At 40.9% G+C, this 26,968-nt stretch overlaps 2 protein-coding genes across 17 annotated transcripts in view; one reads left to right on the plus strand and one right to left on the minus strand.

Moving 5' to 3' along the window:
* Window positions 1-12,675, plus strand: part of EIF5B (eukaryotic translation initiation factor 5B) — a 62,443-nt gene extending 49,768 nt beyond the window's left edge. For both annotated transcript variants that reach the window (XM_008008161.3, XM_008008162.3), the window contains exons 15-24: window positions 2,724-2,855; window positions 3,223-3,405; window positions 3,547-3,708; window positions 5,977-6,108; window positions 7,254-7,385; window positions 7,496-7,572; window positions 7,704-7,868; window positions 9,679-9,817; window positions 11,668-11,829; window positions 12,216-12,675. In XM_008008161.3, the coding sequence (XP_008006352.2) occupies window positions 2,724-2,855; window positions 3,223-3,405; window positions 3,547-3,708; window positions 5,977-6,108; window positions 7,254-7,385; window positions 7,496-7,572; window positions 7,704-7,868; window positions 9,679-9,817; window positions 11,668-11,829; window positions 12,216-12,323 (1,392 nt within the window). In that variant the 3' untranslated portion in view covers window positions 12,324-12,675. The remainder of the gene's footprint in view (window positions 1-2,723; window positions 2,856-3,222; window positions 3,406-3,546; window positions 3,709-5,976; window positions 6,109-7,253; window positions 7,386-7,495; window positions 7,573-7,703; window positions 7,869-9,678; window positions 9,818-11,667; window positions 11,830-12,215) is intronic.
* Window positions 12,676-13,286: 611 nt separating this feature from the next.
* REV1 (REV1 DNA directed polymerase) overlaps window positions 13,287-26,968 on the minus strand; it is a 90,147-nt gene continuing 76,465 nt past the window's right edge. For 14 of the 15 annotated variants that reach the window (XM_008008174.3, XM_008008173.3, XM_008008166.3 and 11 more), the window contains 11 exons: window positions 25,458-25,678; window positions 23,484-23,656; window positions 20,824-20,926; window positions 19,114-19,279; window positions 18,694-18,887; window positions 17,225-17,458; window positions 16,493-16,613; window positions 15,682-15,896; window positions 15,437-15,593; window positions 15,034-15,136; window positions 13,916-14,158 (listed from right to left, as the gene is read on the minus strand). In XM_008008174.3, coding sequence (XP_008006365.3) covers window positions 14,047-14,158; window positions 15,034-15,136; window positions 15,437-15,593; window positions 15,682-15,896; window positions 16,493-16,613; window positions 17,225-17,458; window positions 18,694-18,887; window positions 19,114-19,279; window positions 20,824-20,926; window positions 23,484-23,656; window positions 25,458-25,678 — 1,799 coding nt within the window. In that variant the 3' untranslated portion in view covers window positions 13,916-14,046. Of the gene's footprint in view, window positions 13,744-13,915; window positions 14,159-15,033; window positions 15,137-15,436; window positions 15,594-15,681; window positions 15,897-16,492; window positions 16,614-17,224; window positions 17,459-18,693; window positions 18,888-19,113; window positions 19,280-20,823; window positions 20,927-23,483; window positions 23,657-25,457; window positions 25,679-26,968 lie in introns of those variants that run through there. The other variant, XR_500302.3, reaches the window with a different exon arrangement.

Raw genomic sequence — 26,968 nt, forward strand, 5'->3', positions numbered from 1 at the left:
GAGTACAGTGGCATTATGTCAGCTCCCTGCACTTGTGCCTCCTGGGTTTAAGTGATTCTTGTTCCTCAGCCTCCCAAGTACTGCTGGAATTACAGGTGCACGCCACCACACCCAGCCAATTTGTATTTTTAGTAGAGACGGGGTTTCACCATGTTGGCCAGGCTGGTCTTGAGCTCCTAACATCAAGTGATCTGCCCACCTTGGCCTCCCAAAGTCCTGGGATTTCAGGCATGAGCCATCATGCCTGGCCCCCATTAATTTTTTTTATGATGTGTGTTTTATGTAAGCTTTTCCTATCCCACGTTCATTACATTTTTCTCGGGTGTTTCCAGATGTTCAATAGTTTAAGCTTTTACATTGAGATTGATGATCTTTTTTTATATAGTGTGAGATCAGGGTTTACTTTTTTTCCATAGAAATAATTTTGTTATTTAAAGACTCTTTGCTGAAAAGATTATTTTTTCCCCCATGGAATTAGTTTGGAATCTTTGTCAATAATTAGTTGACCATGTATGTCTGTTCCTAGAATATATCTTTTGTTCCATTGTTTTGTATACATTCTTATGCCACTACTATGCTGTCTCATTATAGCTTCATAGTAAAGTTTTGAAAACTGGTAGTGGTAAATCCTTCAACTTAGTTTTTCTTTATATTGTTTTGGCTATTTTAGGTCCTTGGATTTCAATATAAAGTTTTTTTAAAAAGCCTTTTAGGATTTTGATTGGGATTGCTTTTCAATCTGTAGATAAATTTTGAGAGAATTGGTTCTTTTAGCAATAGTGCATTTTCTGATCAGTGAACTTGGTATCTCTGTACATTTACTTAGTCCTTCTTTACCATTTTTTAAAATTATTTTTTATTTTCTGTATTTTTTTAAATAGAGACAAGATCTCACTGTGTTACCCAGGCTGGTCTCGAACTCCTGGGCTCAAGCAGTCTGCCTGCGTCAGCCTCCCAAAGTATTAAGATTTAAGACAGCCACCATGCCTGGCCAGGCCTTCTTCACTTTCTCTTGGCACTATTTTGTAGTTTTATTGTCCACACGTTGGACATATTTTTCTGAATTTATCCCTAGGTATTTCATGGTTTAATGCTATTGTAAATAGCATGAACATTTTTTTGATTTCCAGCTGTTTATGACATTTACATTCAGTTTGTATCTTGTGACCTTGTTAAATTCACTGATTAGGCCTAGTATCTTCTTTTGTAAATAATGTGGATTTTTCTATGTATGTGATTATGTTATCTGCTTATAAATGCAGTTTTTCCCCCTTATCTACATGCTTTCTACTTCTTTTTCTTTATTGTACTAACTAGACCTTCTAAATAATATTGAATAGAAGGAATGACAGTAGACTTCATCCTTTCCTTATTCCTGATATTAGGGGAAAGTGCTCAGTCTTTCACTCTTACGTATGATGTCAGCTGTAGGTTTTTTGTGTTTTTTCAATGCCCTTTATTAAGTTTGAGGAAGTTTCCTTCTATTCTAGGTTGTTTAGAGTGCTTTATGTTTTTATTTCTTTAATCATGAATGGTTGTTGATATTGTCAAATTCTTTTCCTGCATATTTAGAGATGTTCATGTGGATTTTCTCCTTCGTTCTGTTAACAACATAATTACTGTTGAATTTTAAAAATGTTAAACCAACTTTACATTATTAAAATAAACCCTAGTTGGTTGTCATTTGTTATCCTTTTGATATATTGCTAGATTTGATTTGTAATGTTTCATTGTTGTTTTTGTGTCTGTGTTCATGAGTGATATGCATATGTAGTTTTCTTGTAATGCCTTTTATCTGGTTTTCATATCAGAGTAATGTTGGCCTCATAAGATGAGTTGAGAAGTATTTCCTCCTCTGTTTTCTGAAAGAATGTGCAGGAATTGAATTACCTCAAAGAATTAGCTTTTGGTTTTATTGATACTCTTTTCTGATATAAGCATTTAAAGGTATTAATTTCTAAGTACTAGTTAGACATGTTTTTATTATTTAGCTTTACAAGCTTCAGGCTTTTCCTTTAAAGGTGTTGAACATGTTTATAAATATTCTAAGGACCTCATATTCTAATTTTAACATCTATCATTTCCTACTGATTTGTCTCCTTAGTAGCATTCAGATTCATCTGCTTCTTTATTTGATCACCCTAAACTCAGTCCCCAGATTATGCTTTTGGTTGGTTGGTTGGTTGGCTAGTAAGTATTTTTCATTTCTTCTATGCTCATTTATCTCTCTTGTTGAAAAGTGAGGGAAAATGGATTATGTCATTAACAAAACAGGTTTAATCCTAATTTGAGCAATAAAACAATTAAAATAGGCTGTTCCCTAAGACAGAAAATATATATACATTTTTAAGTTTTTGGTATATAATTTTATAGTGATGGTACTTGCTGGAATTGATTGTTCCTGTTACAAAAACTGTTTTGGAATTTCGACAATATACATTAATAGTCTTAGGATAATTCTAAGATATTTGCAAACAAATGGCAGCCACTTAGGAACTCATGGAGGTTGACAGGGCAGCATGGCACTGCAGCAGTTTCTAATTTAAGAGCAGGTGCCGATAAGCAGTCTGAAAGGAGCTTTTGGTACAATAAAGTGTATGAGTAAGTAAGTCACACTGTTCTGTATAGATGAGACATACATGAGGAATTTTCTGGAGCTATTAATGCAATTCTTGAATGTTCTGAATTTTTTAGAGCTCTTTCTCATGAAAAAACTTTTTCAGATTGATAGGTTATATGATTGGAAAAAGAGTCCCGACTCTGATGTGGCTGCTACTTTAAAGAAGCAGAAAAAGAATACAAAAGATGAATTTGAGGAGCGAGCAAAGGCTATTATTGTAGAATTTGCACAGCAGGTAAGAAGGCTTCCTTCTTTCCGAAGAGCCTATTTCAGAATAGTTATTATATTATCTTTATAATGAAGTCAGTGTTTTCGTTAATACTGGTTCTTTTCCTCTGTTGACAGCAATTACTTTTTTAAAATTCTTCTTCCTTTTTCTCCTTTTTCTTTGCAGTCTGAATACTTTAATTTAGAAAACTGAGTTGACTTAGAACTACTTTGCTGTAATACATTTAATGCTTATAGAATATACATGATCATTTTTCGTTTTTATGAGGAGTTTCAAAATGACGAGCCATTTGCTCATTCGCCTTCTAGTTAGTCACACCTATTCCAGATACGTTTCTTTACAGCCTGGCGTTTTGGATGATTTTTGCTCCTAGGGTTTGAACGCTGCTTTGTTTTATGAGAATAAAGATCCTCGCACTTTTGTGTCTTTGGTACCTACCTCTGCACATACTGGTGACGGCATGGGAAGTCTGATCTACCTTCTTGTCGAGTTAACTCAGACCATGTTGAGCAAGAGGCTTGCGCACTGTGAAGAGCTGAGGGCACAGGTGATGGAGGTAATGATCAATTTTTCAGTTTATTGTTTTTTTTTTTTTTTAAATGGCAAGTTCCTTGAGTGGAGGATATTGACTACTTTCAGATTTAATGAACATGGTGCATTGTATGTACGTCTTTCTCTTTGTAATAATGTCTTGTAGGTTAAAGCTCTCCCAGGGATGGGCACCACGATAGATGTCATCTTGATCAATGGGCGTTTGAAGGAAGGAGATACAATCATTGTTCCTGGAGTGGAAGGGCCCATCGTAACTCAGATCCGAGGCCTCCTGTTACCTCCTCCTATGAAGGAATTACGAGTGAAGGTATGCTGAGGTGGTAAGCGTTGACACAGGGGGACTTGTAAAGTTCTGCTGAGATTGTTTCCTCACCTTTAAAGCTGTTTGACTTAATACAGAACACATAACATCCCTCGCTCTCCCTTTTATCTTAGATGTCATTGTACTGGAAGGCCTATCTGTCAAGAGTAGAGATGCGTGAAAGTACCTGCTTACCAGACTAGGCCTTTCCCAGATACTGAACTACACTGTTTTGGTTCTGCACTGCTAACTGCAGTTGACTCTTGAACAACATGAGGGCTGGGGGCACTGACTCCCTGGCCAGTTGAAAATCCACATATATTCTTTGACTCCCCAAAAACTTTACTCCTAATAGCCTACCATTGACCAGAAGCCTCACCGATCACATAAACAGTCGGTTAACACGTTTTGTATGTTTTATATATTACATACTGCATTCTTACAATAAAACAAGCTAGAGAAAAGAAAACGTGATTAAGCAAATCATAAGGAAGAGAAAACAGATTTACTATTTGTGAAGTGGAAGTGGATCATCATAATGGTCCTCATTCTTATCCTCACGTTGAGTAAGCTGACAGGGAGGAAGGAGAGGGGTTGGTCTTGTCTTTGGTGGCAGAGGTGGAAGAAAATCTGAGTGTAAGTGGACATACGCAGTTGTTCAAGGGTCAACTGTAGTTTTTTATTAACATTTTTAATTGTGAAATAAAATAATTGCTCCTGAAAAGTACACAAAACATAGCAGAAAAGTTTAACACATTTTTGGGAAGCAACCAGATGGAGAATGAGAATGCTGCTGGTACCCAGAGGCTTCCTGTGTGCTTCTTCCTGATCAACCCTCCCCACCTTCCCCTCCTACCCCCAGACCTTTCATAGAGTTAACCATGGTTGCATTTTATGATAGTAACAGATATCCTTGCTTTGCTTTGTTTTTGTGTCTGAGAGTACTTCCCTTAGACGTGTCTGTAGACTTCATGTAGAAATGGAGTTATTCTAAGTGTGTACTTTTATAGCTGGCCTTTTTTTTTTTTTTTTTTTTGGGAGATAGGCTCTCACTCTGTCGCTCAGGCTGGAGTGCAGTGGTGCAGTCACAGCTCACTGCAGCCTCAACCTCCCTGGGGTTCAGGCGATCCTCCCACCTCAGCCTCCTGAATAGCTGGGACTACAGGTGCACACCACCACACCTGGCTAATTTGTTTACAGATGGGACTTTGCCATGTTGCCCAAGCTGGTCTTGAACTCCTGGGCTCAAGCAATCCACCCACTTTCATCTCCCCAAAGTGCTGGGATTGTAGGCATGAGCCACCATGCCTGGCCTATATCTGGCTTCCTTTAGTGAAAAAAAGGTATATAATTTTAAGATTTCTTTTCCATTGTGTGACTGTATCACAACATATCTATCTGTTCTGTTGATGGGAAATGTAGGTGATCTCCAGTTGTATTTTATTTTATTTATTTATTTATTTTGAGACGGAGTCTCACTCTGTCATCCAGGCTGGGATTACAGGCACACGCCACCATGTCCGGCTAATTTCTGTATTTTCAGTAGAGATGGGGTTTCACCATGTTGGCTAGGCTAGTCTCGAAATCCTGACTTCAGCCTCCCTAAGTGCTGGGATTACAGGTGTGAGCCACCACACCCAGCCCAGTTTTTTATTTTTGTTCTTACTAACGATGCTGCTGCTGTGAACTTTTGTGTATATCTCTTGATGTGTTTGTGCCAGTTTCCCAGGGTATGTATACCTAGGCGTGAAGGCCACACTTGCCTACGGTGGGTGTAACAAATTATATTCTCAACCGCAGTATTAGTTTCATTGTTTTACATCTTCATCAGTTCTTGGATGTCAGATTTAAAATTTTTTTGCCATTCTGGTGTGTAGCTCATTGCCGTTTCAGTGTGCATTTGCCTAATTGTTAACCTGGCTGGTCATTTAAAAATGTTTATTAGCCATTTATTTCCTCCTTCGTGAGATGTACGTTTTTCTTCTGCATTATCTTTCTTACAGATGTATGTGCGCTTATATATTCAGGATACTGGTTTGTTAGTTGGTGTGTTTTGCAATATCTTCTACTCTTGTGACTTTTTTCCTGTGGTATTTTGAGAAATGGAAATATTTCATTTTAATGTTAAATTTATCAATCTTTTATTTTGTGGTTATTGCTTTTTGTGCCTAGTTTTAAGAAACCTCTAAGATCATGATGAGATTCTCTTATATCATCTCCTACTGCTAACCACTTTTAAAGTACATTTGGTAACAAATGTTTTTCTCTCTATAGAACCAGTATGAAAAGCATAAAGAAGTAGAAGCAGCTCAGGGGGTAAAGATTCTTGGAAAAGACCTGGAGAAGACATTGGCTGGTTTACCCCTTCTCGTGGCTTATAAAGAAGATGAAATCCCTGTTCTTAAAGTAAGTTCATTTAAAATTTTTTTTCCTCAAAAGTTCTGGCACGTGTCAGCATTGCACATGCTAGGGATGGTGACCACAACTGGCTTTGTCTTTGTGAAGCCTGCCGTCTCTTGGCCTCTTAGCAAACTTGACGCTTTTGAATTACTTCAGTTTGTATAGTCATAGGAATTGATATGATTTTTATGTGTACTAGAATTATAAAAATAATGCATTTTATTCAAATAAAAAAATGAGTCAAAAGCTACAAGTTGGCTGGGCATGGTGATGCGTGCCCGTAATCCCAGCTACTTGGGAGGCTGAGGCAGGAGAATCACTTGAACCTGGGAGGCAGAGGCTGCAATGAGCCGAGATTGTGCCACTGCACTCCAACCTGGGCGACAGCAAGACCCTGTCTCAAAAAAAAAGCTAGGAGTTGTATATTCTTTTTTGGCCCATGTCCATTGTAGTTTCATAAAAGTGGACTTTGAGCCATAGTTTGTTCACTTGCCAAAGAGAAAATAGCACTGTTCCCAGCACATGGCTCTTGTGTCCTGGGGCCATGTTTATTAGGCAGCATCAACTCATGCTGTTGGGAATACGCTATCTCAGGGCCAGTGAGAGAATAGGACAGGCCTGCTTCTTCAGCCAGTCCTGAGTATGGAGTGGACTTATGTCCCTTCAGTGGCATTGATAAAGTTGTTTTACTTACTTCTGGTTAAAATCTCTTCTTCCATTTCTAGACGAGCAGTGATGGAGGAAGGAGCTGCTGATCGTGAGATTATGGTATTTCCTAGTTAACACAGTCGAGCTGAGCTTTTGGGCTATCGTAACACATTACAGTTATGTGGTGCTTTTTTAACTTCAAAAAAATTTTCTTCTCTACTGTTTAATTCTGCCCACCCATCTATTATATTTGCCAAGTGGAGCAGAGATTAAACATGTCAAAATCAGCAAACTTAAGACACAGGTGAAGCGAGATAGTCAGGGCGTGGCCCCCAAATCTCCTCCTCCATTCCAGCACAGGTTCTGTTATGCCCTGCTCTATCTAAGCCTTAGTTTCATATTTGCAGATAAGTACTTGACCAAAGAGAGAAACACAATTTAATTCTAGACTGCTGAGGATAGAGGTGTGTTGACAACCTTATCAAATCTGATTTCTTTACAAGGATGAATTGATCCATGAGTTAAAGCAGACACTAAATGCTATCAAATTAGAAGAAAAAGGAGTCTATGTCCAGGCATCTACACTGGGTTCTTTGGAAGCTCTACTTGAATTTCTGAAAACATCAGAAGTGCCCGTAAGTAATTACACCTAGCTCCACAAGTGAGTGGTGGTTGGTCGTGGTTTTTGGTGCCATTACCATTACCTGATACATAGAGATAAACATGGAAACTCCCATTTTTTCAGTATGCAGGAATTAACATTGGCCCAGTGCATAAAAAAGATGTTATGAAGGCTTCAGTGATGTTGGAACATGACCCTCAGTAAGTAATTTCTCTTGCTATGAAGGGTTTCATGTTACTTACCTATCTTAAAACTGTCCTATCTTTAAAAACTGTCCTCTGTGACATACTGTTTTTCATTGAATGGTTTTTGATGTGTTTTAACCTTTTAGGTATGCAGTAATTTTGGCCTTCGATGTGAGAATTGAACGAGATGCACAAGAAATGGCTGATAGTTTAGGAGTTAGAATTTTTAGTGCAGAAATTATTTATCATTTATTTGATGCCTTTACAAAATATAGACAAGACTACAAGAAACAGAAACAAGAAGAATTTAAGTAAGTTACTGTTTTTATTTACTTCGAGTCTTTGTTAATGAACATGATTGAGAATTACTGAATTCTAGAAAGGGCTGTAAACAGCAAAATCATGGCATTTACTCATCTACCAGAGGCTGCATCCTGAAATGGTGTGTTGCAAACCAGAAACCCAACATACTGGGGACATTCCAGCAGTATGCAAACAAGTCTTGTCTGTGACTTCAGTTTAATATAATCTTAGCAGACTTGGGTCTTGTTAATGGCTTAGTAGTTATTAAATTTCGGGACTTTATCTTGCTCATCTGGGATTACACAGATTGGAAGTAACAAAACTTGAGTGAGGAAAACTGGGAAATAAGGTGAGAGATTCTGTGGGAGAGAAGTCCATTCCTGTAGCAAACTTTCCAAGTACTCACAGTGCAGGAATTAACTACATTGCTGCGGTGGTAGAGGAAGCATCAGCTGAGAACCAGGCCGGCCTCCCTCCTCGTCTGAGACAGGGTCTCGTTCTGTCACCCATGCTGTAGTGCAGTTACATGATCACGGGTTACTCCAGCCTCTGCCTACTGGGCTCAAGTGAGCCTCCCACCTCGGCCTCCTGAGTAGTTGAGACTAGAGGCTCACGCCGCTATGCCTGGCTAATTTGTTGTATTTTTGGTAGGACAGGGTTTTGCCATGTTGGCCAGGCTGGTCTTGAATTCCTGAGCTCAAGTGATCCACCTGCCTCTGCCTCCCAAAGTGCTGGGATTATAGGTGTGAGCCACTGTGCCTACTCTGGGACAGGCTCTTATTGCAGGACAATCAACACATGTTGAGAAGTGCTGAAAAACCAAATAAAGCAGGGAAGGGCCTAGATAAGGAGAGGAGAGACTGTGATTAATGATGTGGTTGAGGAAGGCATCTCATCTTTTCAGACAGAGCGCCCATGGGGAGTGTCCAGAGAGAACAGCAGTGTGAGGCGGAGTGACCAGAGGGGACAGTGATAAATGAGGTCAGAGAGGGTGGTGGGACCTGTATCGTCAAGCATCTTACAGGCCATGGGAAGGATTGAGCTTCTCTGAGTTGTGCAAGAAGCCATTGCCAAGGCTGTGTTCACCATCAGACTGGCTCACTGGGTTGTTATGTGGACCTTGGGTTGTTAGGAAGTCAGTGGCAAGACCCTGTCAGGAGGCTCCCATAGTCCAAGCAAGAGGTCTAGGTGATTCAGACCACAGTGATGGTAGGAGTGATGGTGTAGTTTGGGATACATTTTTAAGTGGCGCTTACTAGTAAATATTCGGATTTAGACTGGTATGTGCTCACTTTAGATCATGAAACCTGAAGTGAGAAGAACTCTGCTTAAGACGACGGCCGGAAACGTTTACCGCACTTTAAGCGTGTGCTCAGGAAGCGGGGTCGTCATGTAGTGGCCTTCTGGATCCATGGTTTGGGAATGTGGTGGAGAAAAGCAGGGTGATAATGTGGTTTGATGCCTCTGTGGTCCCCCAGTAGCCTACACGTGCCCAACGAAGCCCTGCCTGTCACCAGGTGCTGCCTAGGTTCTAAGCCCCAGACTGGCTGACATCGTCAGCAGCCAAGCTCAGTGTTTCAGACTAGGAACAGAACGCTCCTGTGATGCAGCTTCTGTTGGAGGTAGGGCTTTAAAAGAGGAAGAAAGCCAAGACTTGGGAAGCAGTAGAATGGGGAGGAGGAGGTTAAGAAGAAAAGGAAGAAGCGCCTTGGGGAAAGCCGCTTTCCTCTAATGCGAGAAGCCTGATGTTCAGCTGCGGTTTTTCTGTTTATGTTTAAGTGATTCTGTAAGCTTAATTCTTCTCTTTTTTTCTTACAGGCACATAGCAGTATTTCCCTGCAAGATGAAAATCCTCCCTCAGTACATTTTTAATTCTCGAGATCCGATAGTGATGGGGGTGACAGTGGAAGCAGGTCAGGTGAAACAGGGGACACCCATGTGTGTCCCAAGCAAAAATGTAAGTTCTAGTTGTACATTTTGTGGGTCATTTCTTAAAGCAGTAAATGGGTGTCCAAGAGTCGTAGCAACACAGCTTTGTGCCTGTAGGTCACAGTACTGGGCTGTGTATTTAGTGTGGTCTCCACCTTCTTAACAAATGTTTCAGTGTGTTTTACCTCAGTAGGAAGAAAATGTGGTAACTTGAAAACAAGCAGAGCCTGTCACCTGCTGTGCTTCAGTGTTGGTAAATACCAGTGCTCCATAGTCAGTGTTGACTCAGCCCTGATCTCGTGCTTCAGTTAATTGGGCTCCAAGGCACTTGAAATTACTGCCTTTTATTTTATTTTGAAAGGTTTCAAGCCTGTGGAAAAGCTTAAAAATTAGTATAATGAACACCTATGTTTACCTTCCCTTCTATCAGCATACCTAAGAAAAATTAATAATATTTCAACAATATCCTACAATTTGCAGCCCTCAACATTTCACCAATCATCCCAAAGATGTCTTGGTAACTCTCCCCACGGATCTGGCTCAGTGCCCTGCAAACTGCATTGTACTGGGGCTGTTTTGTGGTTGAGCCTCAGTCAAGAACAGTCCTCCATCCTTTTTGAAGTGTCCCAGTGGTTTTGCAAATTCCTTCTCCATTTGGATTTATCTGTCTCTCCCTCCCGACACAGGTTAGCATTATTGCAAAGACTCATGCAGTTTCCCTGTGTGCCTGCGTCCTGCATGAGCCAGCCTGTCTCACTGCTGCTGACGCTCTTCTTCCCGGGGAGGTGCCAGCCGCCAGTCATCTCCATTAGAAACTTGCCCTTTGTAATTACTCTGTAATCTATCTGGTACCTGGAGTTCCCAATGGACATCCTGTTTCCCAACAGCCTTTATCCCAGTGGCTTTCGTACCCACTGGCAAGCCTTGCCTGTCAGCTGTTACATAGATGGTGGCAAAATTGTGGATATACCTGTCCCCCCATTTCTTAGAAAGAACCTCTTCCCACTGACCTTTTTATTGAGTCATAGACTTAGCAGGGTTTTATTGGTTTTGTTTTTTAAATATAATCCATTACCTTTATTCTTTTGATAGATTGTCCAGTGTGGTCAGTAGGAGCTCATTTAAACTGGCTCCTATATCCTTGACACACAGTAGTCTGAGCATCATCTTCCTTTCTGGTGCAGTGAGATGTTCCAGCCTCATCTAGTACTTTCCCTGCCCCAAACCTGGTTCCTGTAATGGGCAGTGGCACTTAGAAGTTGTCATTGATTCTCTACCATTTCAGTGGACTAAGCCAGGACATTTATTTGTGTTATTTTCTATGTGGCTTTGGCCTCCTAAATCAAACAGAGCTCTCTCTCTCTTTTCACTCTTACTCTCCTGAATCCTTTTCTCCACAAAGGAGTCAGGGTTTTTTGCCCCAAACTCTGAGATCACATCACTCATCTGCTCACAGGCCGTCATTCTTAAAATTTCAGGATCGGTCCTCACTCTCACTTCATTCCCACCAGCCACTTCAAGCTCATTCCTGACTCAGACCCGTTGTGCCTGCTGATCCCTTCTATTATGGCACCTGTCATGTGAAATGGTAGAGCAAAAATACGAAATGACATTGGGTCAACAGGGCACTTGGAATGTTTTGCAAAACACATTATCTCCTGTCATTCTTAGAGCCGTCGTGAAGGGAACAGGGTGTTGGTGGTGCCAGCCTAATTTACCAAAACATTACACTGTGAGACCTTAAGGGATGAATGAAAGATTGCACTGCTATGACTTTTAAAACAGGCTTTTGCTTCAGTTCTTATTTCAGTTGTCCAGCCATGGCGCCTGTGATTGGCATGAATTCTTCAGCATGCATTGTAATATGTTATTTTACAGTTTGTTGACATCGGAATAGTAACAAGTATTGAAATAAACCATAAACAAGTAGATGTTGCAAAAAAAGGACAAGAAGTCTGTGTAAAAATAGAACCTATCCCTGGTGAGTCACCCAAAATGTTTGGAAGACATTTTGAAGCTACAGACATTCTTGTCAGTAAGGTAAGTTATTTCGGCAAAAGTGGCATACTTTAAGAAATGGGGAATCACTCTTCTCGGGTCACCTGTGCCCAGAAGCTCCTTGGGCTTCAGTTTGATTGTAGTATCTGATGGGACTGGATCCCCCATTAGGGCCTGACCTCTAGCTGGGCCTTGTCTTTTGAGGAAGTTGCCCCATCAGGAAAGCAGCACCAACAGAGAAAGCTAGGACTTTTAGATCCCCTTGTGCCTGACGTACCAACCAGAGGTGATTTCGGAATTCTACTCCCTTAGGCAGGCAAGCCCTGCATAAGCTTTATTACGGTGAGAGCGGGCGTCTGGGGCCACAGCTTTCTTTGGCACATGTTTGTTATGTTCTGTTTACCCTGTTTGTGCCTCGGGCATTGCAGATCAGCCGGCAGTCTATTGATGCACTCAAAGACTGGTTCAGAGACGAAATGCAGAAGAGTGACTGGCAGCTTATTGTGGAGCTGAAGAAAGTATTTGAAATCATCTAATTGTTTTCACGCGGAGCAGGAACTGGAGTAAATGCAATACTGTGTTGTAATATCCCACCAAAAAATGGAGCAGACGTATCTGGACACTGATGGACTTAAGTATGGAAGGAAGAAAAATAGGTGTATAAAATGTTTTCCATGAGAAACCAAGAAACTTACACTGGTTTGACAGTGGTCAATTACATGTCCCCACAGTTCCAACGTGCCTGTTCACTCACCTCTCCTTTCCCCAACCCTTCTCTACTTGGCTGCTGTTTTAAAGTTTGCCCTTCCCCAAATTTGGATTTTTATTACAGATCTAAAGCTCTTTCGATTTTATACTGATTAAATCAGTACTGCAGTATTTGATTAACCAAGCTTCTGCAGATTTTGTGATTCTTGGGACTTTTTTGATGTAAGAAATACTTCTTTATTTATGCATATTCTTCCCACAGTGATTTTTCCAGCATTCTTCTGCCATATGCCTTTAGGGCTTTTATAAAATAGAAAATTAGGCATTCTGGTATTTATCTGCTTTGTGTGAAACCATGGTGTAAAAGCACAGCTGGCTGCTTTTTACTGCTTGTGTAGTCATGAGTCCATTGTAATCATCACAATTCCAAACCAAACTACCAATAAAGAAAACAGACATCCACCAGCAAGCTCTGTTAGGCTTCCATGTTAGTGTAGCTTCTCTCCCACAAGTTGTCCTCCTAGGACAAGAATTATCTTACCAACTATCACACTACCTTGTATGCCAGCACCTGGTTAACAGTCGAGATTTTTATACATTAATCTGGATCTGTTTTGTCCTAGAAAATTCCATCATACATACATTTCCTGATATTTGGGCTTAGTGCTTCTAAATTGTTGCGGACACAACTTAATGATTCATTCATAGTAGTAATCTGTAGCTAGTTTTAGGGTTTTGTTGAAGTCAGTGTGGGGTGTTTGAGGAAAAAGTTCCAAATATCCACTAGCACAGAATTTTAAACTACATTTTTATTTTAAAGTTACGGCATAACATATAGCATAAAAATATTTTATATCTGTTTGAAAATCTATACCGTTCTTTTTTTATCATCAAAGTTTCTCAATGGCCAGTAGAGGCAAAGACAACATCACCTCTGATCTATGGGACATAATGTTCCCAGGAAAAAATCTTCAAGTGGGTGTGAGGGTGTTTCTAATTCAAAATATGTAGATTTCTCCACATGGAAGAAGTAAAGATTTTCTTAACATGCTCCTGTGTTCATGCTTGGAGACAAGAATAAGATGGTTTAGAAGCTTTACCCTTTCTTGGAACAAGTAGAATCCCGGTCTGAGACCTCTCAGGAATTTCAGAGCTTAGCAGTCTGGCCTGGAGGTTTTTCAGCCTTTTAGTATAATAAACAGTAGTTGCTTCCTAGAGTTGAGTTTTTAAGGATTCACAAAAAGGAGCCTGTACAAAATATACATACAGTTCTTTATTAAACAACTGTAAACACTTCACTGTAAAAATCCATAAAACTTTATAAACAAACATTTTGTAAATAGAATCTATGCTACAGTAAAAGAATTAACACAATTATTTACATGCAATACTGACAAATTTGGCACTTTTTGAAAAGAAATGTACAAAACACTTGCTTTAAAAGAAATTTAAAATTATAAAAACTCCAAGCATTACTATCATGCACTTTGCAAATACCTCACAAGCACTTATGGCACAGCGATCGGAGAGCACCAGGCTCCCTGGTAATATTTATGTAACTTTTAATGTGCTTCCGTACGTTTGTTGTAAAACCACCTGAACATTGTCAAGAATAAAGTCAAACGCCATATTCCAAACCGATTCCACCGATTGCTGCATCAACCTAAAGGTGGGGAGAGAAGAAATGCCATCAGGAAAAGTCCTTAAGACTATTCCTTTTTAAAAATAAAAATTGATTTTGGCAACAACAACAACAAAAAAAAGCTCATGCCTGTAATCCCAGCACTGTGGGAGGCCGAGGTGGGCAGATCACCTGAGGTCAGGAGTTTGAGACTAGCCTGGCCAAACATGGTAAAACCCCGTCTCTATAGAAAAATACAAAAATTAGCTGGGCGTGGTGGCACATGCCTATAATCCCAGCTACCCGAGAGGCTGAGGCAGGAGAATCACTGGAACCCAGGAGGCAGAGGCTGCAGTAAGCCAAGATGCCACCACTGCACTCCAGCCTGGGTGACAGAGTGAGACTTCATCTCAAAAAATAAAATCCTAGAACACTAAAAAAAAAAGCTTGTTTTGAAACAAGCTGTCAGGCTGGAGTGCAGTGGTACAATCATGGCTCACTGCAGCCTGTACCTCCCAAGTAACTGGGACCACAGGTGGGCATCAACCACCCCCAGGTTATTATTTTTTTTTTTTTGTATTTTTTTTAGTAGACATGGGGTTATGCCATTTTGGCCAGGCTGGTCTCAAAACGATGCACCCACCTCAGCCACCCGAAGTTAAGTGCTGTGATGACAGGCGTGAGCCACTGCGCCCAGCCCACTTCCTGTGGTCTTCTAATCACATGTAAGACTTTGAGGGCAACACACTTGGAACCTTATTTACTACTTAGTCAACATGACAAAATAATGGATATCACTTTTTCATTAACCCTAATGAGGACAGTTTCCCAGAAAGTTTAAAACTTCTCAGTACATCCTCAATTAGCCATTGTGACATGCCATTTTTTCCCATTTGATAAAAGTGATGAATTACTACCTTTTCATATATTTTATAACTAGATCCAGTTTTTCCAAATCTTTTTCTTCTATTAGATCAGTACAATATTTCACAACTTGGAGAATGTCTTCTTCCATTGGATCTAGGAAGGGGAAAAACTTCAAATGAGGACCAGTATATCTTTTTGAAGGAGAAAGTCAGAAATCTACACGGATAAAGGAAAACTGCATTTCTACAAGTACGCCGCTAACAGCTATCAAAGGAATGGGCTTTGTTACTTGTCAAAGCAAGCCCCAGAATTTAAAAGATATTGGGGTAGCTGCTTTAAGCTTATTAGAGTTAGAGAAATGGGTTAAATCTACATAGTTTAGTCTGTTTATGTTCTCAAATCATGAGACGACTACATCTCAGCCTTGGGCCATCTAACACAGGCCAAGCCAACCTGAAATTGTAGTTATCCATTCTCTGAGCAAGGTCTTCACATCATTGAATTCAACAGCTCCAGCTAGATTGGGTGCTGGAGGTCTCACACAGCCAGCTGGGTCAGACTGCAAACTAGAAAGGCCTGGCACACCTGAAGTAGAAGCAGAGAGTTCTTCCTGTTAAGAAAACAAAGGATAAAATCGCTATATTCACACATCATCCGGGTACATTAAGATCTCATAAAGGTCAAAGTTAAAGAATTACCAGGGGTTTCTCTGCAGGAGTTCCTTCATGTTTTAGAAACCCATCAATTAACTTCTGGGGACTGCCACAGGCCCCTGGCAGAGTTTTTGCAGGACTGTTTGGCAGCTTGTTTTTCAAAGGACTCTGAATCCTTTTTGGGGAACCGATGGGTTTTTTCTTGTTTCTTTTCTTTTCTTTCACTGCTGCCTTTAGATGAAGTAAAGGATTCTTTGGCACTAAGAGAAGATAGATACAAGATCCTCAACAAATTGATAGTACAGATAGTCTGGATGATAGTAGGTTGGGTTCTCTTTTCTCCTCCCGAATACAACAGGCTCCCTAGCCTACACCTCCCCTCCTGCCCCAGGTGAGAGGCAGTGAAGGGCAATCGCCAAAAGTGCAGGCTCTCCAATTCTCTCTTTGCTTTGTCACTTACTAATTCGGCCTTTGGCATGTTGCTCATCTATGATGGGTAGTAATAAATGTGGGTTTGCTGTTTGTGATGCATTTTGAACCCACATCCTTTGATTTATTCATCTCAAAGGACAACTAGCTGAACAAGTATTCAAGACACTTCTGGTAATGTCCTATCCCAACTTTTTTAAAAGAGTAAAAAGTGGTGTGTTTAAATCCTGAAAGTACAGACACAAATCCAACTAAAATATGATGATATTTACTCATACTGTATACTTCAGATATTATCCCAATATGAAGAGCTCTTAATGCAACGAACAGCTTAGACTTTGGCCATTATATACTGCAATAATTAGACAACAGTGACTCCATTACTCTTTTATCTTCATTTCTGTTACATGCCACTTCCAAGGCTCACCAGATGCGCCAGCTGACTGCTGGTGGCTGCTGTTCTCGCCCTGCCTTTGTCTTTGATCATATGCTGCTTTCAGCTCCCTTTGAAGTTCAGCAGGTAGGGCAGCAAATACCTCAGGGTCCACCTAGTGGAAAAGACAAGGTCAAAGTCAAACCTGAACTCCCTTCTAGATGGTGGCTGGTTTATCTTTTTTCACAAAATAGATTTTGTTTTCAAATCTTACTTTTCTGATCTGTACGAATTCTTAACAGTTCTGTAATATCAAAGCTGATTAAATCTTCAAAATGGTTAGAGCAAGAACAAGGAATTAAGAGTACTAACTTAAAAAAAACCACTACAACAGCAGAGCAACCTGGGCAAAATGCACTAGTAGAAAATGGGAAGCAAAACATTAAAACAGGAACTCGGGTTGTTGCTGCCCCCACGTAGGATTACACATCTCCACTCTGCCGTATTCAAGTGTGGCCACTGATCTGTTTGCGTCAGATCAATGTGCTTCTGTCTTATCGTGCCCTCCCCCGTCTCTTCCCTCTGCTGGCTTCAGTGGGAGGCTGCTCTGAGTGTCTACATCCTGCAGATGCAGGAGATGGAGACAAGCCCACTCTTCCCTCCCCTCCCCTCCCCAGTGGAAGTGGTGTCAGATACGGGAGAAAGGGAAGTGAGACAGGTCCTGAGCTGGAGCAGGGGGGTGAGAATACTGAAACTACAGCAGAGGGTTCCCCATATTTAACTTACCTGTGAAAATGCTGGAAGGGCTATTACATTTATTCCTGTGTCACTGTTCGATTCTTGAGGTTCTGGTATTTGCAACAAGACTGTCCCAACTGGTTGTGGCAAAATTCCTGTGTTACAGCCATTCACTGGTTCCTTCCTTTTGTCGCCATGTGCCTCTGCTTGCTGGATAGCACAGACTTGCTCTACTTGTTCCCGGAGATCAGGTGGAAGTGCTTCTAAAACAGACTGGTCCAGCTATAAAATGCCAAACATGAGTTTGAAGTTTATTAAAGCATGCTCAGAGATGAGGTGTTTGGGAGTTAACATGCCACTTTCCATTTCAATTTGAACACTGGATAATCAATGTAAGGTACAGACAGACCATCAAGCTAGGAAAGCCACCCCCAAATCAGCACATTTTTGGAACGTCTTGGCCTTTTGTCATTGAAGCCTGAAGTATGTGTAGTCTGGAGAAAAGTGTATCTACTACTGGCCACTACCACATGACCAGGTAAGTCCAAATATACTCACAGAATGTCCTGCAATTGGGGCCAACAGATATGGATACCTTGGTGAAGCTCAAATTAGATCCCACCCCTGGGGAGGGGTGAAGGCCTGAGGCACATGTTAAAATTCTGGATAGGTTAACAGTCCTGAGTCAAAAGTTCACCTCTCAGATGAGAGACTGCCCAAAACTACAGGTAATTCTACTCTGAGAGCAGCACACTGGAAGAAAGGGTTTCTAGAAGCTGAATATTCTCTAACTTGCAGGACAGAGCCCACTGTTCCTTTGACCAGGGCCTCCCTCCACTTGTCCATGCACATCTGGCCCTTTGGAAACACGCAATCCCGTCAACTTGGGTAGGCCAATCTTACCTGCCAGGAGTGAGGAACTAATTGTGGGTATCTGTCACCATACAAGCATATCAGCATTGCCCCTTCCCCTAGTTTTACAGCCAGTATGTAACACCTCCTGCCTCCTTCCATGCAGGGGGAGCGGGGGCACAAATGAACTTGCCCAATATAGCTTCAGGTGCTTCCTTACTTTCAAGGACCAAGGGATGCCAGCAGCATATCTCATGTACGGCCCACACAAGCTGAATTAAACCATCCAAAACTCCAGAGACCTGTTCGCAAATACTGCAAAAGCCCTTCGACATAAGGCCTTTACTTCACCACTAATCACCAAAGCTGCCTTGCTGAATACAGTAAGTCTACACGATGACCACTGTCACAGACAATGGCAGTGCACGGGAGGACTGCCTTTCAGCTATGCTTTACAACTTGCAAGAGTGGCAAATCTTTGCAAAAGCACTTTCATTCAACCCAATTATTGCTTATTTAGAATCCAACATCATGATCTACCCGAACAAGTGTCCCATTCTCCCTTTCTTGGTTAAATGGATGAAGAAATAAAAATGTCATTTTCATTTGTAAATTTATATTTAAGAGTATAAAATGTACTTATATTTAGGACTATAAAAATGTACCTGGGAAGGTGACGGGACCTCTATACTCAGGTTAAGTCTTGACTGCACACTGACAGGAGAATGCAGACCATTCCATTTCCCTGAAGACTCGGCCTTGTTAGTATCAGGACTGGTCGGCAGATGTGTGGGAAAAGGTGGCAAAGTGCAAGTTCTAGAAGCAGATGGTATTTCCAGATCCACAGCAGTCCGAAATACTACGAAGAGAAAATACATAAAATAGCCTCTTCGGATCATCGGGCAGGGCCTTTAATCCCTGATTTCCTCTGTCCATTACAAATAAAAAACTTTATTATTGATACATCATAATGAAGAATATAATTTTTTAAAATCACATAAAGCTGTGTCAAGTTTAAAACCAACTGCCGTCTTTCCAAGGACAAAAGCAGCACCTAAATGAGAACCCCACTGATGACCACCAACCTTCTTTGTGCTCCTCTTCTGTGGATTTCTTAGCTTTCTGAACTTGGAAGATATCACGGACAGAGTATGACCCACCAGGAAAGTGGCTCGACTGAACTGATGGGCGACTGGGACATGTGGAAGGGTTCAGATTAGTTGGAACCAACTGATTCACGTGAATCCCAACCTAGAACCCAGAATAAAGAGTATGCTTCCAGGAAAACTAAAGTAAAATATGAATTCAGCTAAGCAAAATCCTCGGCAAATCCTTTTCACTACCTCCTAAATCCTGTTTCTAGAATAAAGGTAAATGAAAGTATTCAAACAACAGCATTCTATATGACTTATTACAAAAACAATTTCTAGACTAGCTAGTGAGTGGTCATTCATCTCAAACTTCAGAGTATCCAATTCTCCCAAAATATACCAAAACGTCTTTAAAATCAGAAAATCTAAACAAGTGGAATACTGTATTTCACTGATGTTCTGGTCAACTAAGGTTTTAAATTAGGATAAAAAAAATTAAAGAGAGGACAGGCTACTTGGAAACTTAACTATTTTTATCTTTTTAAAATGAAATACTTCTCAAAAAATACTGGTGGGACTGGTGAAGAGCAGGCACACTGCAGACCCCTCCATAAAGTGCCACTGTAACAGTATTTCAGGGAGAAATTACAATTACGGCTGGCTTAGTGACTAATCCTTCAACAAAGTCCACAATCAAGCCAGAACAACCCTTAACTTACACATGCACACAATAAACTAAACCTACAAAGGTTCTTTTTTTTTTTCCTCTTTTGAGACACAGCCTCATTGTGTCACCCAGGCTGGAGTGCAATGGCATGATCTTGGCTCATGCAAGCTCTGTCTCTTGGGTTCAAGTGATTCTCCTGCTTCAGCCTCCTGAGTAGATGGGACTATAACGCATGTACCACAACACCCGGCTAATTTTTGTATTTTTAGTAGCGATGGGGGCCAGACACGGTGGATCATGCCTGTAATCCCAGCACTTTGAGAGGCCGAAGCGGGTGGATCACCTGAGGTCAGGAGTTTGAGACCAGCCTGGCCAACATGGTGAAACCTCGTCTCTAAAAATACAAAAGGGCGTGGTAGCGGGTACCTGTACCCACAGCTACTCGGGAGACTGAGGAAGGAGAACTGCTTGAACCCAGGAGGTGGAGGTTGCAGTGAGCCGAGATCACGCCACTGTACTCCAGCCTGGGCAACAGGGCAAAAACTCCGTCTCAAAAATAAAAAATAAAAAAAAAACCCACAAAAAAAACTATGGTTTTGACATTTTGATGCCTCTTGCCTGTTTCAAAGGCATCTTGATGTGCCTGTGGTTTCACTCCCTTCTAGGTCATCATATGGCAGACAGCAGAGTATGTTTCTGATTAAAAAGGAACTTAAAGGTACAAAATTTATGTATTCATACTCCTCACAGTCATATCATTACTTCTAGGAAACAAGAACAGGGAGGACATGTATATTAGCCCCTGATTAGGGATACCTTGGAAAAGTACAGTAAGAATCTGAGAAAATTATTCTAAAATGAAGAAGATCAAAATGAAGAAAGTCAAGAATTTTTGTTTCTCTTTTCCTTGTATCACAAAGCAGCTAAAGACCTACATGTAAAGTCCCTATATGCCAGCAATAACCATTCTGAGAGCAAGCCTCAAATGACACAAAAATTACAGAAAGTCAGAATTTACAATGTTACTATACACTTACCCCTCTCATGTCTGATATATTTAGTTTCATTGTATGAAACATGTTTAGCATCGCCTTTCCAATTATTTTTGCATTATCTGTTGCCTGGTCAAGAGTTACAGTCCTGTAAGTGATAGAATTATAAAACAAAAGCTTCATTCCATATGTATTCACTAGTACTAAAGTAGTATGGAATGGTTTAAAAGAGTTATAGAAAAGTTGTAAACAGTTACAAAGAAGATTATAAAAGTGAATGCCATAGTCCCCCTTCAAGGAAGCCAGAAATACCAAATTAGTTACATTGGCAAAGAAGGGGAAAGAAAAATTATGGAACACTGGAACTTCAAGGTAAAAACGATAATGGATACCTGGGTCAACTAAAAATCAGTTGAGAAATTTAGAAAAAGGTATATTTTAGCTAACACATGCACAAATGAATACATATTTTCCAGCTAAAGCACAAATGAATGGTAAACACAATGTTCTTGATTCCAAGAGAAGTTTTAGGTTCCAAGATTATGTATGCTGAGGTACAGCAAATATTCAGAAGAGAAAGATGAATTCTCGGTATGTTGTTTCCTGACTCTCCTTTCATTGTGTTTACAGTAAAGCCAATAAACAATTCTTAGATCTTTAAGAACTCTTGAGAGAGGACCAAATGATCCATCAGCATTACTTGGTCCCAAAGATGTGATGACCTCACCCACCATTTCCTTCAGAGCCGTTTGAGCTTCTCTGGCATGAGCAGGGTGTCCCATTACAAACAGAATTACTCACTCAGTAACAGATTACAAATTACTACCAGTTCTCTTTCCAAAGTAAAGTTATTTCGTGTTTTGGATGATCCTTTCCATGTATAATGAACAAATGAAGTTCCAGGCCTTTAAACAAGAAATAGTCCCAGAAAAAAAATACTATAAATTGAATCTGATTTTCCCATAGAAATGTTTAAGAAGACAATCGCATTACTTCATCTGCTTATAGAAATGACCACTAAAAACTGGGCACAGTGGCTTACACCTGTAATCCCAAAACGTTGGGAGGTCAAGGCAAAAGAATTGTTCAAGGCCAGCCTGGGCAACAGGGCAAGATCCTATCTCTACATAAATAAGTTTTTAAATAAATAAATGACCACTATTTACTATTTGAGATACATGTATATATCGTAACACTTCAGTAAATATAATTCAAGATAACCAACTGATAAAAAATGTATTTCATAAATCATGTTGTCTAATTGTAATTTGTAATTCCTGCTTTCACGGTAACTTGGGAGTTCCTCTGTTTAAGAGCCGTCATCTCATGACTTAGCAATATCATCATATACATGAATGCACCATGTATGGTTGGCATGAGCTAATCTTCAATGAAACTGTACTTCATAGTTCCTTATAAGTAGCTTTCAAAAGTGTCAAAAGCCTCAAAACGTTGGTTTCACAGATGACATACAGTATAACAAAATGACACATAAAACCACGTATCTTCATATTGGTCACAAATCTTACATGAAGTTTAATATTAAGTAGTTGGTCCTGACATAAAAAACGAGGGTTTCAGGCCAGGCACATTGGCTCACGCCTGTAATCCGAACACTATGGAAGGCTGAGGTGGGCGGATCATTTGAAGTCAGGAGTTGAAGATCAGCCTTGCCAACATAGTGAAACCCTATCTCTACTGAAAATACAAAAATTCGCTGGGCATGGTGGCATGCCCCGTAATCCCAGCTACCCAAGAGGCTGAGACAGGAGGATCGCTTGAACCCAGGAGGCGGAAGTTGCAGTGAGCTCAGATCGCGCCACTGCCCTCAGGCCTGGGTGACAGAGTCAGACTCCATCTCAACAGAAACAAAAACAAAAAAAACCAGGTTTTTAAATGCTTTCACCAGTTTTCAGACATTACAGTGATTCACTCATCTTTTTACCAATTACATTTATACACCTATGTAAATGAAGTTGCTCTCCTTCACCAGCATTTTTCTAGCTACTATTAGTCTGCCTTTGTGTATCGTTTTTTTTGAGACAAAATCTCACTCTGTTGCCCAGGCTAGAGTGCATTGGCACAATCTTGGCTCACTGCAACCTCTGCCTCCTGGGTTCAAGCGATCCTCCTGCCCCAGCCTCCTGAGTAGCTGGGACTACAGCCAAACGCCACCATGTCCGGCTAATTTTTGTACTTTTAATGGAAATGGAGTTTCACCATGTTGGCCAGGCTGGTCTCAAACTCCTGGCCTCAAGTAATCCAGCTGCCTTGGCCTCCCAAAGTGCTGGGATTACAGGCATGAGCCACCACACCTGGTCTGTATCACTGTTTTTAAGAACTACACTGAAATTTCCCTCAGGAAAAAAGTTTCACCAAGTCCAAAAATTATAGCAGTCCCTTTGTTCTGCAGCCTTGCCCTTTCTTTCTGTCCATGCAGTAAAGTTAACAGCCCAAAGATGCCAAGCAAAGGCTGCCAAGGTCTGGAATGCTGTCAAACCAACCTCCTGTGTGTGGGCCTGGCTGAAACCAAGTGTATTAACCTAAGCTGAATGCCTTAGGCTGATGCCTGCTTCTACAGAATACCAGATAACATGGGCTTACAGGTCTTTATTCAAACTCCTCCTTGGTTTTCTTCATTTTCTATTACTTACACAATTTGTACTGAAATATAATTACCAATATCATTTTTGAGGTGAGCTTACCTGGCAACGTTATCACAAATTCCATGGCCTCCAAACTTTGCAGTTTCTACAGGAGCCCCAGCCTTCCGCACCATGATTTTGAGAGTCAGACGTTTACCCTTCATGCCGGTGGCTTCTAGTCTTCTTTGAATTTCTTCTGAAAGACTCAGAAGAAAAGCTTCTGCCTCTTTTGGCTACGGAAAGACAAACATGGAGAAACTTCCATTCCATTTTCCTATATACCTAATAATTGTTCTCAAGTATTTTAACTCTGAATATTAAACATGTTGGTTACTCATTATCATGCTCAGCATCTATTAAAAAGAAACGTGGCCAGGTGCGGTGGCTCACGCCTGTAATCCAAGCACTTTGAGAGGCCGAGGCTGGTGGATCACCTGAGGTCAGGAGTTTGAGATCAGCCTGGCCAACGTGGTAAAACCCTGTCTCTATTAAAAATGCAAAAATTAGCTGGGCGTGGTGGCGGGCGCCTGTAATCCCAGCCACTCAGAAGGCTGAGGTAGGAGAATTGCTTGAACCCAGGAGACAGAGGTTGCAGTGAGCTGAGATCACGCCACTGCACTCCAGCCTGGGCGACAGAGGGAGACTCTGTCTCAAAATACTAAAACTTCAACAACAAAAACCGTTTGGTATACCCTCACTATTAAATAAAAATACCCACCTTCCCAACAAAGTGAATGAAATGAGTACTTTTAAAAGATATTTTTCCTTTTTTTTTTTTTTTTTTTTTTGAGACAAAGTGTTGCTCTTGTCCCCCAGCCTGGAGTGCAATAGCATGATCTTGGCTCACTGCAACCTCTGCCTCCCAGGTTCAAGCGATTCTCTTGCCTCAGCCTCCTGAGTAGCTGGGATTACAGGCGCCTGCCACTATGGCTGGCTAACTTTTTTGTATTTTTAGTAGAGATGGGGTTTCACCATGCTGGCCAGGCTGGTCTCCAACTCCTGACCTCAGATGATTGGCCCACCTCGGCCTCCCAAAGTGATGGGATTACAGGCGTAAGCCACCGTGTCGGGCCCCTTTCTTTCTTTTCTATGCCATCATTGACTTGTTGAATTTTTTTTGTAATTATGTTAGTAAGTTCTGCTAATAAAATGTGTTCCAACACTGTGCTTATAGCCCAAACATCATCCATGTCCATGCCTAAGGAAACAAACTTCTGAGGTCCACAGTGTAGGCAGAGAGGGCAATTAACTCATCACATTTCAAATCCTTAGGATATGGTGGTGTTCGTACATACAAATTCAAGACATATCCAGCCGGGTGCAGTGGCTCATGCCTGTAATCCCAGCACTTTGGGAGGCTGAGGCGGGCGGATCACGAGGTCAGGAGTTTGAGACCAGCCTGACCAACATGACAAAACCCCGTCTCTACTAAAAATACAAAAAATTAGTCAGGCGTGGTGGCAGGTGCCTGTAAACCCAGCTACTTGGGAGGCTGAGGCAGGAGAATCTCTTAAATCCGAGAAACAGAGGTTGCAGTGAGCCAAGACTGCGCCATTACACTCCACGCACGGCAACAGAGCGAGACTCCATCTCAGAAAGACAAGACATACCCAAATCCATAATCTGAAGGAAAATGGAAACCACTCATCTGTGCTGCAGCTTTCCAAAAGCCTGCATAAGGAGGGGCTTGTTGAAACTTAATTTAACTACAGCTTAAAAAGTATTTCCAATTTTTCTCATCTTTGTTATTGTTCCACTGTAAATTAGATTATAATCTCAAGTTCTCTAATAACTGGCCCCCAAGGCATAATCTTTTAGTATATTTCCTCAAGAGCTAAGTTTCCTCAGTCTCAGCCTTATCTGGGGCTATACCTTACCACACACTGCCTTAAAAGGCCTTCTTGAGGCTCTGGGGATACAACAGTTTTAAGACTTAATTTCAAGCATCAAGGGTCTTACGGTTTAGCTGGAGAGGTAGGACTATGTAAAATGTAAAGGAACAACAGACGGTAAAATCTGTTCAGTGATCAGTACCTGGGTAAACCTTATTCCATAGTTGATTTCAGCTGACACAGATTTTCTTTCCTTTTCAGTTCGAACTGGTCTATCATCCAAGCCACGGCAGAACCTATAAAGCATCTGACCTGTTTTGGGACCAAATTCTTTTTGGAGTTTTGCCATGGTCATATACTGCAAGTCTCCACAAGTTTTAATTCCCAAAGATGCCAACTTAGATTCCATTGAACATCCAACTCCTAGGAAAAGGAATATATATAGTTCTTTAAGTATGCAGACTAAGCTACTAATAACAAGTTTATTAACACAAAATACCCACCATTTATGCACAAAACAACTAATTTAAAATAATCTTTAAAGTCTTTAGGTGACGTAACTGAAGCATCCACAGGTTGAAGAATTTTTTGGTGCAAAATCATGCTAGTAGGTGTATTTCTAGACTCTACTTCTCAATTCGGACTCCACACACAGATGAACAAGAAACTTTTAAAATACGTATAAATTCAAGCTATCAAAAATGTCCTTTATTAGTGAATAATATCAACATACCTATCTTATTCACAAAATCAACTAAGGAATCAACTGTCATTTAAACAAGTCTATAGTGTGACTTACAGACATACTAGCCGACTCACGAAATGTAAGGGACTCTATTATGATTTCGGGCATCACCAAATCTCACAATGGTGTAAGCTGTATTTTTTCAGTGAAAAACAGAACAAGAATTCACAAAATGGGCCCAAGTCCAAAAGTGTTACATGCTATCATACATACCACTGACCTGAGGATGAAGGATCCTAACCAAACCAACTCGTGGTGGGGTAGAAAACAGACTTTTTTTTAATCGAAAGGATGATCTCTCTGAAGAGATATTAACTCTCCTACAGCTGGGTCAGCAGGCAGCAGTCCCTATGTCCTATTCTGCAAGGTTTGAGCCCCACCCAAAGGATACTGATTGATTCTGTTGCTCTAAGTTGGAGTCTTGGTTTTCTTCAATTTGCCCTAAATGCTTTAAAGAGGTACACAGATTTGGGAAAGAGGTTTGGAGTAACCGAGGGTAACTATAATGCTTACTAAAATGGTTCCACACCAACAAGTAAAACTTTTCCATTAATGAGGAAAAGACAGCGTTGTGTTTCTGGTCTTCTGTAGGAACTTATCCAAAGAGAACTCAGGCTGGGTGTGGTGGCTCACACCTGTAATCCCAATACTTTGGGAGGCCAAGGCAGGAGGATTTCTTGAGGCCAACAGTCTGAGTTTGAGGACAACCTGGGCAACTGAGGGAGACCCTGGCTCTATAAAATAGAAAACAGAATTAGCTGGGTGTGGTGGTGTACTCCTGTAGTCCCAGTTACTTGGAAGGCTGAGTTAGAAAGATCCCTTGAGCCCAAGAGTTTGAGGCTATAGTGAGCTATGAACCTGCCATTTCATTCCAGCCTAGGTGACGGAGCAAGACCCTGTCTTTAGACAAGAGACCTCAGAGTGAAGTCTGCTAACTTCTGTTCATTGTTACTATTGTTAATTCTAGC

The sequence above is a fragment of the Chlorocebus sabaeus genome, chromosome 14 (assembly GCF_047675955.1).
Source record: "Chlorocebus sabaeus isolate Y175 chromosome 14, mChlSab1.0.hap1, whole genome shotgun sequence".
Taxonomy (NCBI): domain Eukaryota; kingdom Metazoa; phylum Chordata; class Mammalia; order Primates; family Cercopithecidae; genus Chlorocebus; species Chlorocebus sabaeus.